The following is an 11,697-nucleotide window of genomic DNA, read 5'->3' as shown; positions in this document are numbered from 1 at the left end:
GGAACCTCAGAGCAGAGAAGACTCAGGCAGGAAAAAGGTGCAGAAGATGACGAAGCTGGTGGTGATTTTGCTCTGCCTGGTGCTGCTGACCCTCTACACAGGTAGGAAACTCTCAGGGATTCACCTGAAGAGAGCAGTGGTCTGTCACAATGAATCGTGGGGTTATATCTGAATCCAAAGAACATCCTTTTCTACTGCAGAGTGAGTAAGTCAGTGCATTCAGGTCAGTTAGGTAAAGCCAAACGAGAGAATGATGATCTTATTTAGGAAAGTCTTGCATGGATTTAGTGCATCTTGTTTTGCTGTAGTTGCATGACTAGCTATATTTAGATCCTGTAAATATGTGAATATTATTTTGTTTGCATTTCCAGTTGCATTTAATGTCAGCATGTATTCTTGCTTTGAACACGATAAACTGCTCTAAATCCAGAATGGGTGTTGTGTTTGAATGTAAAATGCTGTTTCAGGAGAGCGCCTGGTTATCTCGAGACTCAAAAGACATGAGCCTGGTTATTTTTAAAAACACGGACAAACAAGATTGTGTGAAATTTCACAACAGCTAATTTTTCTGAAAATCAAAAATCTGTCTTTCTTAATGGGATAGCTGGAGAATGTGAGTGTTGTTGCCACGTTGCTCAGAGGACCCAGGCAGCAGCAGCAGCAGCAGCAGCAGCAGCAGCAGCAGCAGCAGCAGCAGCAGCAGCTCTGTGTTGACAGAGCCTGGTTCATTCACAGCAGCTCACTCTGGCAGGAGAGGAAGAGAGAGCCAGTCTGGAGGCCTGCTGGGGTCACGTGCTGCATGGGCCTGGCTCCCCGGGGAGTGAGGAGGATGAATGGGCACTTTGTAACCTTCCACCAAATACCTTGCCTCCCAATACAGGCCTGGCTGCGTTAGAGAGAGAGAGACAGAGAGCCCTCGCTCTGCAGAGGCGTGTGTGTGTGTGTGCGTGTGTGTGTGTGTGTGTGTGTGTGTGTGTGCGTGTGTGTGCAGCTCCCTTGGGGCTTGCATTAGGGAATAAACAGCCTCACATGGACTAGCTAAACAGATCAGGTCAGCCACAGCTCACCAGCAGCAGATAGTGTTGAGCGGTTGATTCATGGGTCTGAACACAACTTTCAGTGAGAGGAATGTTATCCTGATACCCAGCAACCAAGCAAGCAGCTGTTGTGTTCCGGAAAAACAAAATAACAGGCAGAGGTTGAACTGAGAATAGACAACAGGGACGTGAACACAATTACAATCTTGTTCTTTTATCTCTTTCTGTGCACGACTGCATCTTTTCTTTCCCAGCACCAGCAGAAGAATTGCGTGTGTGTTTTCACATGACTGAAGAGTAAACATTTGATGTATTTGCAGTCAAACTCTTATCTCTCTCTCTCTCCCTCAGATGCCAACCCTATCATCAAGGAGAGCTTCGCTAAGCAGCTTCTCCGCAGCAAGAGGCAGGAACGGTCAATGAAGGCAGGCCACCCTGATGAGCCAATGAGGGTAAGGTTCATTCACAGCAAAGTGCACATACACTGACTTGATTATTGACTATTGATCATACTGTAGCTTTATTTTCCCTTTCCTATAACAGGCACCATAAACAACACTGTTATGTAGCTGTGAGAAATGATTAAGACACTGAAAGGGTTCGGTAATGTTTTTGTCAACGCTAATTCCTCATATGAAGCATCCTTTTAACAGTTCATAAATGCTTCAAACACCACACATAGACAATCATAAAATGTGACCTAAAGCATGCATTAAGTGTATTATACTGGTTCACTTAATGTCATGAATCACTCATTGGGCCTATCTGTTAATTAGAGATGCTTCATATGGGGAAGACAGGAAAATCAATAAACACTTAAGAAAGTCCTTATATCTGCTAAAAATTACATTATACTGTAATATAACCAATTTATTAAGTGTTATTAATATGATATATTCTCTTTATAAATGCTCAATGGGGGTACAGCATTGTGACTCTTCTGGTTTATGTGATATATGTACACACCACAACAGTATCTTTTCAAAACCTATTTTATGGTTTAACAATTTAAAAAAGAAACTAATAATAAAAAAACAAATCATATAAATACAAATAATTTTAAAAAAACACACAAAAAACAGAGATTTTGTGGAGGAACATCATTTATAATTCAAATTCTAACATGAACTCAATTAGAAGTGTATTACATAATAGTTACTGTGGGATAAGGGCATTAAGCTGAGCACATTTAGTTTTGTTTTAGTTTATTTAATGAGCTGAGCATTACTGACAATCGATCCTGGTTGACTTTCTCTATAAAATGTTGAGCCCACAAAGTTCATATATTTGTTTAAAAACTGTTTTTCAATACTAGATATATTTTAAAAGTCTTTCGTGCCATGCACACAAAGTGCCTAACCCTCAGGGGTTGCGGTGTTCAAACAATTCATTATTTTTCCTTCAGTTAGAAAGTTCTTTTGGCTTGGCTTTCATAAACAAAATCGTGTGGCTTGACAAATAAATCTGCCACAAAAAAGTTCCCTTCCTGAAGCACTAACTCAAGGTTTTCATAGTCAGCAGCCAAAACACGTCATCATAAATGGAGTCAAAAAGTCAAAACCCGGATGTTTTTGTAGACTGAAGACGAATCATTTAGCCCGCAAGGGAAATTCAATTTCTTCACTCTGTTATTATTATTATACAGGTTACACACACACAGGCCCGAAATACACACGAATGTACAAACAGGACCTATATACATGCAATTAATGGAGAGATGCCAATGGCTCAGCGCCCCTGAGCAGTTGGGGGTTCGGTGCCTTGCTCAACAGCACCTCGGCAGTGCCCAGGAGACAAACTGGCACCTCTTCGGCCACCAGTCCACGCTCCATTCATGGTCCACACAGGGACTCGAAGCTTAACAACAAACAAGTACAGCGCGTGTCCTCATCCGTGTAGCATTAAACCTTCTGTTCCTGAGCATAACTGTCTACAGGGGGATCTTTGTCTTTTGTTTAAATTATATTCACACAAAGTTCTACGTTGTAGCTTTTTTCACGAGACAATAACTTTATTATTTTGGTTACCAACAGACCATTTTTCTCTGGAGAAGCAAATTGCTGCAATGAATGATACGTTGTTCCAATAAAATAAGGATTTCAATCATGCGAAATGTCCCAATTAAGTATCTTTTTAGTGAGTCTCTGATCACAGGTATAGTCCAAAGCAAATACAAAGTCATCCAGTTATCTGTCTAATGCTTTGAATGCATCTGTTCATTATCGCATATCCCTCTGTAATTTCACTCCTTGCTGTGTATTGTGCTGCTGCTGAAATAAAAAAAATGAAAGCAGGGGGATAAATAGCTTTGAGTCAGCATGATTCTCCTCTTCAACGTTCACTTTCTTTTGTGTAAATGTGGGTAACATCCCCAGTTACTGATGTTTCAATCAGCGTACTGCTCTTTCCTGCAGGAGCATCTGCTCCACATGCAGGCTCTGGATCAGAGGGCCCAGGAGACCAACCTGGAGAACTGGCTGAACCCCCACTGCTACCCTCGCTGTGACAGGAACTATGGCTACCCTGTCTGATGATGGTGAGGACAGATGTCCCCACATGTCTCCACTCTCACCTCACACCCCAAATGCACACCGTAGGCTACATGAACACAGTGCTGTGCACACACACCAACAGAGGGCATCATTCTTTTTTACACCAAACATTTGGATTATCATTTCATACCTAATGTGTGTTTTCAACCTTTCAAGTCGACAAAGAAGAAATTCCCACTTCAAGATCTATTTATTCTAATGTCTTTATTGCCTTTTACCTATTTCTATGTTGGTACAGAGAGAAACCTCAGACACCTGTCAAACTGTTTCTGTGTCACACTCATGTAAACAAAGTCTCATTTAAAACACAATAAACAGTATTTCACTGTTGACAGACAGTTCATTTAAACTTTGGGGTACTTTTGAATGGAGCCAGATCAGCTGCTTACCCCAAAAATAAATGATTTCACATTTATAAGCTTTCTGTTTACATAAAAAAAGAAGAGTAAATGAGTAAAAGCAAAGACCTGTTTCACAGAAAATGTTTGACCGCCTGATCATTTTAACTGTTCTTTACCCTTTTCTCCTCACAGTGAAGGGCCACAGGTGACAAAAAGGACTCAACAATGACAACTCTTGGACAATAAAAAGATGGACGCTCTCTCTTTCTTGAAATATGACCATGTGAAGAATAAATGGTCATGCATATAATCTTAACTAAGTGGCTAACTGTTAACAGTAGCTTCTACATTTCTTTTCTTGTGTATCATGTATCATCAAAGTGAAATAAATATTTGAATATCTCAAATAAAAAAAACGCATGCGCCTATACTGGGAAACAATGATTGTGTTATTTTTTTTTTTTTGATTTTATTTGATTAGTATTATTACTAGTTCTATCATTGGTATGTATTGGTATTGGTAGGATAGTGGTGAGAACGAAGGCCACAGAGTTGAGTGTATTTGCCTGGCGGAGATGAGATGCTCCTGGCTTTAGTCAGTGACAGAGGGGATTTACCATCTAATCTAACTGAGGAGCCGGTGACCTCGCAGCGAGAAAACCAATCTATTTTTACCAGGCATGGTTGTGCATCTAACTTTGGTCCAGTGACACTTTTTGGAGCTGCCTTTGAGAAGAGAGCCGGCTCACGTATAGTGTTTCCGGTGAGTTCTTTTCTTCATAACCGACAATACGGCCGACTAAAGCAGTATACTCACCATACTACACCAAAACAGCTTTAAAAGAGGATTGCATCAAACACAGAGAACTCCACACTGCAAGGGATCGTTCATAAAGTTACCCATCACAGACAGACGAGCACAATACCTGCGTCATGAATGCATGGGTCATACAAGAGTCTAGTGTTACGCATGGCATGATGGTGGGGATAGGCCTGCAGAAAAACAAAAATGCATGGCAAAAATAGCACATTTTCATGTTGTTTCACAAATCGGGTTTTCGGGTGAGCTAATTGTATTGGCTCCTGTACTCTCACCCACGCTGCAGGGCTCTAATCAAAGTGTTCCAGCGCAGCGGCCAGTGTGTTTCGTTTCTGCGCTGAGGGACGGCGCGTGTTTACGGGTTAAGATGTCGCCCCGCACGCGAAGCTCATCGGACGCGCACAGGTAGACCCGCTGCGTCATCAACAGTGTCGCGGTCAAACTAGTCCCTGCACACTCGGGAGAGGCGGCGCGGGCCTTTACAGGTAAGAAGAAGTATTTTAAAGTTCCCTGGAATATGAAGGCTATTCTAAAAGCCCATGCACACTAGCGTAGGTTTTAATGCCGCGGAGTGTGGCATTGATTCATTTATTGTACCTATAATAAATATTTAACAAATAAAGGAAATTGCTGCTTGTTCTGAAATGAATGTATTGGATACGATTCGGAATAATAATAATTAAAAAAAAAAAGAATGAAGGCCTACAAGAATATAGCGGTTGGGGCCTATAATGGATAGCTGCTTTAGGCATAAAGTGTATTGGCCATTTATTCAAGAGTGAACTTTAAGTGGCGTGTAAAAAGTATCGGCTCGAAACGCAAATTAAAGTAAAAGATGCACAGAAAGTGTATGGGTGTACGGAGGGGAAAAAACATTTTGATGCGAATCTGAGCAGAAATGAGTGTAGGCCCGCTGCAGCTGACTTGTATTATCTTACAAAAGGCCTTTACCTTCTGCTGCGTTCAGCCCAAGGGACCCTTTATTTAGCTCGAGAACAGTTTTCTCATAGTTTTTCCAATTACCTACAACAGAAAAGTAGGCATTAAATATAAACAATAAATTAAAAAAAAAAATCCCAACAGTTTAGAGGGTGGCCCGAAGGCTTAATTGCGTGTTTGATCAAATCCAAGATTTCCTTTAGGGGTTAAGCAGGAAAACACAACAAAATGAGATATGTCAAAGGATTTATTGGAAAGCGTCTAAAAAGCAAATTGACACCAACTCTGTGATGATCTTCTTACATGAAGGCTTTATGAACGTTTTCTATGAAAATGCAAAATGTACCAAAGGTACATGAAAAAACGTTGTTATACACACACAACTTGGGAAACCGTGTTGCATTTATTCATTTATCTACAATTAGAAATGTTAGAGACATTACATTACAAATTCTGAAACAAACTCGGTCTTCGAATATACAACACAAACGGATGATTTCTTAATACTTTTGAATTCAAAGTGCTTGAGTACATTTTTAAATATCTTCCCTGCTGAATTAAACAGGGCATGTTTAGTCTAATTGCTTCAAATTATAGAGAAATATTCAATCCACAGACTGAATTTTATATCTAAACCTCGCCTCATTCAACATAATTCGCTAGCTTGAGCTCAGGCTGGAAGATACGAGCGTGAAAAAAATACTTTCTAGTTAGTTACAATTGCAAAATAGTAAAATTCACAAGCTCTGTACAGAACGTAGGCAGCTGCTGCAAAGGAAACTCGTTCATGATAACCAATGCAAGATGTGAAATGGACTTCATTTGATTTGGTCAATACATTAAACAGATGTCCAACTTTATAATATATACACATATATGCACATTATGTATTTTTGCTTTTATACATTACATACAAAAACGGCTTCAGAATGATTCTGATGCGAGTCAGAGAAAACAAAAGCGTGGCGTAAAGACATCAAGCGATCATCTTTTGTCTTTGAAGAAGCCTTTAGAAGTGCTGCTCTCCTTAATGGTCACGGTCAGGAAGTTGGTGGTCACGTCCGTCACTAAGACCTTTTCCACGTTGCCGATAGAGGGCCTCCACGCCACTTCGTCCGAGCCCACGTCGAGCCTGGTTGGGGACGGCCTGTCCAAGAAGTAAGGCTTCTCCATCAGTGGGAGCTCGGCAGGGCGACTCAGGCTCGGGCCCATTTTGGACTGGTGCTTGAAATGTACGGGTGCCAGGTAGGTGGAGCTGTCCTTAGTCCTGTGCGTGTCCAGGGCTGTTCTGTGTGGATGCAGGCTGCGGTCTGAGTAGAGCTGCTTGTAGGAGCTTCCGTCGGAGATTCCCCGGTTGTGTGTGTGGTGATGGTGGTGGTGATAGTGGTGGTGTTTATGACCGTGGATCTCTGGATGTCTGTGGGCCACTTTGATCAGCCTCATCTCTTCCCCCCCACGGAGCTTAGCCAGTTTGTGAGGGCTGTGGCTCACCTGCTCCTCTGCTCTCCTCTTGTGGGGTTCGGCGGCAGCAGGGCTGCAGCTGCTGTCCTTGAAGCGTGGCTTGGGCTTTGGGCCTCTTTTTTTGGGCATGTGGGTGCTTCCGTCTGGACCGATTTGCTGGAGGGAAGGCTGCTGGTACTCACGGGGGCTCAGTTCTGGAGGTCGGACACGTACGCTTTCTCCACGGTTGACAGTACTGGGTGGGAAGATGGTGGGAACTACGGCTCTAAGGCCCTCTCTGGCCCTGGGGGTGACAACCGGCTCTGGGGTCGGGTAGGTGATGTGCATCCCTCGGACATCATCACCCCTGAACTCATAGGACTTGGCTTTAACTTTAGCCTGAGCCTATTAGAGGATAAGAAAATGAGAAAGTCATTATTTAAAATTGTATTAAAATGACACTTGTCTAATCCAGTTCATTTATTTCTTAGTTGACTAATAGACCTTTTCCACATCAGCTATTTTAACTGGTGGTAGTAGTAGGACAGCCATGACAGTGAGGCTAGGAGGCCCGGACCCTGAAACCTGAGCAGCTAAATGGAATTCAGCAATCATTCATTTTATGATTCACACCTGCTCTTTTTACTGTAACATGGGAGAGAAGGCTATTACACTAAATACGTCTAACATTTCAAAAAGGTGCATGAAAGTGAGCATGTATGGAGATGCAAACATGGAGGCTATGGCATTAACAACTACAAGCAGCTGCTGTCAGGCCGCATTATTTATTAGTGGAATTCCACTGCCCTATTTTTAAAACCAGGCCTGTCAACGGAGATTCAGGTATTTAGTTCAAGATAACCTGCCGGCCATTAAGCACATTTCACGGTCGGTTGTCCTGAAAAGCTGAACCATCTTGCTGACCACACCAGGCTTCGTGCTTCACTCAACGATTTCATTCGCACAGGACGGGAACGATTCACTAAATGAACGTCGGATGAAACGAATTTTAATAAAACATTTCGAGCAATACGCTTCAACGGCAACTTGCACACAGTAATGGCTGTTTGTTTACGGTACTCCATACCCTTTGGCATGTCAACAGCTAATGGGGAACTATAACCTAATACACAAGCTGGACATCCGGAATTAGCATCATTAATCAGCCCCGCGCATTTAGGGGGAATGCAATGGAGGTCGAAATGACTTCACGAGACATTTTCAAAAACAGATATATTATATAGACAGTGTTGTTAGTCAGTATGGAAACCTATTTAAATTCGACGTGATGCACGGGCGTGTTATTAAGGGCGAGGCGTCAACTCGTTCAAAAAAAATAAACTAAAAACGAAACATCGCTGCTGAATTTACCTTGAGCAGAAATGTCTTGGGTTTAGGTCCTCTCTTTTTGGGCCCGTACAGCTCCCGTTCACGCTCCCTGAGAAAGACACCCGTGTTGAGTGTCACGGGAGCAAAGTGCACCGAGGACACCGTATATTTATTTGACGTGTTAACATTGACGGGCTCTGCCCATAAGGGCCAGCCCAGACATCTTACCTCTGCTCGAAAGCGGCAAACAGGCGGGAGTCCAAAATATTCTCCTCTGGCTCCCAAGTGCTGTATCTGTGAGGGGAAAGCATTGGCGTTATAAGAAATAGAGGAAGCAAGCGGCTGACACACTGCGCGGGGATGGCCGTAGCCTTAGCCTGCGAGCTAAAAGTCTCCATCGTGCTATAATCCGGCTGCTTCGCTAGCCGCAGCGAGCTAACGACAGCCACAGCCGAGACAGTACGGGCACCACGGCCGCGGGTTGAACACATGCGAGAGACACAATGTAGAAGGACTTACTTGGGAGACCAGCCCTTCCATTTCACAAGGTATTCAATCCGACCCTGCGTGCCATCAGAAAAACACACAGAAATGACTTCATTAGCTTGCGGGGCAACAGTAGTATTAGAGAGCACTACATCCAACGCTCTCCCGCATACCTTCCTTATCCTCCGTTTGATGATAGACTCGGCAGCGAACACCCTCTCCCCGACGGCAGACAGCTCCATGTTTACTCCAGTGCTACCTCCCGTTAGCTCGGTGGACGCTAACGTTAGCAGAGCAGACCTTTTTCTCCAGTCCCAGGCAGCCACTCTGAATTCCCGACAGACCATAATACTCCCGAACAGAATGGACGTCAGCGCAATTTTTTACTGCGTTGCTAAGGAACCGCAGTCGGTGGAACCTCCAGAAGGACGCCCATTGGTCGAGCCGTTGCTACGTGCTCGGGGTTGCTAAGTGAGGGGAGGAGCGTGCGCCTGTGTGAATTCTTTCGGGGGGGGAGATGGTGGCTTTTTTCCCCCCCGCGCGCGGCGAGTGAATCATTTCGCACAAGTTATGTGAGATATTAAAAAAAAAACACACGTGGCGTCAAAAGCTGTGCGGTTATAGGCGCGCCACAGTTTCGTCGAGCAAACAGAGCAACCAGGAAATAACAATGTCGTTTGATTTACGCGACAGCGCGAGACATACAAGAGGCATCCCTCGTTTTCGTTAAGTCTATTCAGCGCATCAGCTAATGTAGCACAGTAGGCCTGAACAGCACACGTTATTATAGGCCTGTTAGTGTATACGCACACGAGCTGTGGTAGTCTGCGGGAAGTCGTTGCAGCGTAGCTACCGCCCGCACGCATTCATTTGGTTTGTCAGTGCGGGCCGAGCACAGGAGATCCACGCACTGTTCCATCCTGTCAGGCAAAACCACAGGCTGTCTGTCCGTTAGTCACGCACTGTAAAATAAAATGAACTTAAATCGGATGAATTGTCAGGATTTCTGTCATTGGCTTGGCCATTGTGTGATACGTCTTTGAAATGTAAGGAAAATGAAACATATCATAATAAAGCAAGGAGATAACAGCTGGTGCATGTAGGCTAAATATCTGGGCAGGACAACTTTTCATAAGAGATTTATCCGCCGGCTCCACCTCTGTATACACTTTCTGATCGATCTTTTCAATTAAACATTAACAGGCGACGGTGTGCTTTGTTATTCTTCTAAACCATTCACAGCTTTTGTGTCGTCATGTTTGTGTTCTGCTACTAGATGAGATCGCTCAACCAAAATGTTCTGCAAATGCCGAAATAATCATGGTCCATTGTATTTAATGCACCAGCCAACACAATAAGAGAGCCAGAAACGAATCAAAGGAAACAGCAGAGAAAGGTAAATACTATTTTAGTGTTTTTAACCCTAAAACTTTGATCAAAATAAGATAAAATACAAATAATAAAATGAAAGCCCACGCTTCAGCACAATCCTAATAGTGACTTGAAAACCCTGATGACTCAGATCCGTTTTTTTGCTCAGTCTGTATTTTATAATCCACAGGCACGCATGCTATATTTTTCGCGAAATAATAACATGAGCCCAAATAAAAAACTAAAACTAAAGGCAGACAATAGGCAACTATAAATACATTTCATTTATCGACATACATACGAATAAAGCCTAATAATAAACTTTATTAATAAAGGTTAATGATGATAATAATAATACAAAAAAATAACTCGATAGCAACACATCTATCGGTTTTATGAAAATAGGAAAGTTACAGCTCAATAATAATACAGGTCAATTGACCAGGCTATGAAAAAAATGAATTGGAGAAAAAAAAATCACAACCCTCTTTATATTAGTTTATTGTCTGATGTAAGTGTATAAAACGTATTTTTGTCAGATCTTTGAACTATTCATTTATTCATTCATGAACAAAACCCCGACTCATAACGCGACGTCATCACGCTGATTACTGATTTTTGAACGTTAGAATAATCAGTCTAAGATAATCTATTATATTAATATAGTATAATGCTTTCATTAAGCGAGCCTCCCCTGACGACCAAAGCGACAGTCACAGTGGGTTGAATGCAGCTTGAACCGACGCTCCTGTCTAATGATAATTGAGTTAAAAAATAACACATCCACTGCAGGAATGTAGGCCGAAATACAAGAGACTCTTGGATTTAAAAGAATGCATAAACATTCACCTAAACATTAAAAGTCCGATACAAACATGTCTATTTAAGTGACATTTATTTCTTCCTATCTTCGCTGCGTGTGGAAGAATTTTGACTTCTGAATTTGTCAGACCAAAGTAATAATAATAATAATAATAATAATACTATGATAATAATAGCGCTTGTCACGATGCTCAAAGACAATTCACATATACAAATATCAACAACACAGTAAAAAAAAAAAACAGTTTTAAAATCAAACCATAAAAGCAGGTCTGAAGAGGTGAGTTTTGATCGATGATTTGAACGTTGTCAGGTTGATGCACATGTGTTTGGGGAGAGAGTTGCGGATGGAGGGGGGCAGCGATGGAGGAGGTGCCCGGTGCTTAGTGGTGGAGACAGGAGGTTGGCATCAGAGGAACGAAGGAGCGTGGTGGTGGTGCAGGTCATAGAGGCCGTGGAGGGCTTTGAGCACATGGATTTACAGATTGCTTTAGGGACAGGGGGCCGGCGGAGTTTCTGGAGTGATGTGGTCACGGGAGCGGGAATGGGGATGGGGATGG

The 11,697-nt window shown here is 42.6% G+C and overlaps 2 protein-coding genes across 3 annotated transcripts; one reads left to right on the top strand and one right to left on the bottom strand.

Annotated features, from left to right (window-relative positions):
• The first annotated feature begins 26 nt into the window (after positions 1 to 26).
• cUnh17orf67 (chromosome Un C17orf67 homolog) lies at positions 27 to 4,259 on the top strand. The gene is made up of 4 exons (XM_083928848.1): positions 27 to 101; positions 1,389 to 1,489; positions 3,452 to 3,573; positions 4,123 to 4,259. The coding sequence occupies exons 1-3, from the start codon at positions 47 to 49 to the stop codon at positions 3,566 to 3,568; spliced, it is 273 nt and encodes a 90-aa protein (XP_083784974.1). The 5' UTR covers positions 27 to 46; the 3' UTR covers positions 3,569 to 3,573; positions 4,123 to 4,259.
• A 1,745-nt stretch (positions 4,260 to 6,004) lies between these two features.
• On the bottom strand, positions 6,005 to 9,274 carry cbx8b (chromobox homolog 8b; the record flags this gene model as incomplete). Of its 2 annotated transcripts, XM_083928828.1 has the most annotated exons (5): positions 6,005 to 7,534; positions 8,501 to 8,567; positions 8,687 to 8,752; positions 8,978 to 9,021; positions 9,118 to 9,274. In XM_083928828.1, the coding sequence occupies 5 exons, from the start codon at positions 9,184 to 9,186 to the stop codon at positions 6,674 to 6,676; spliced, it is 1,107 nt and encodes a 368-aa protein (XP_083784954.1). In that variant the 3' UTR covers positions 6,005 to 6,673. The 2 variants fall into 2 exon arrangements, with proteins under 2 accessions (XP_083784954.1, XP_083784955.1); XM_083928829.1 differs by having other exon boundaries at positions 8,978 to 9,186.
• Positions 9,275 to 11,697: the final 2,423 nt, after the last annotated feature.

Source organism: Echiichthys vipera (genome assembly GCF_963691815.1).
Source record: "Echiichthys vipera genome assembly, chromosome: 2".
Classification (NCBI taxonomy): domain Eukaryota; kingdom Metazoa; phylum Chordata; class Actinopteri; order Perciformes; family Trachinidae; genus Echiichthys; species Echiichthys vipera.
This window is presented reverse-complemented; position numbering and strand designations above follow the sequence as displayed.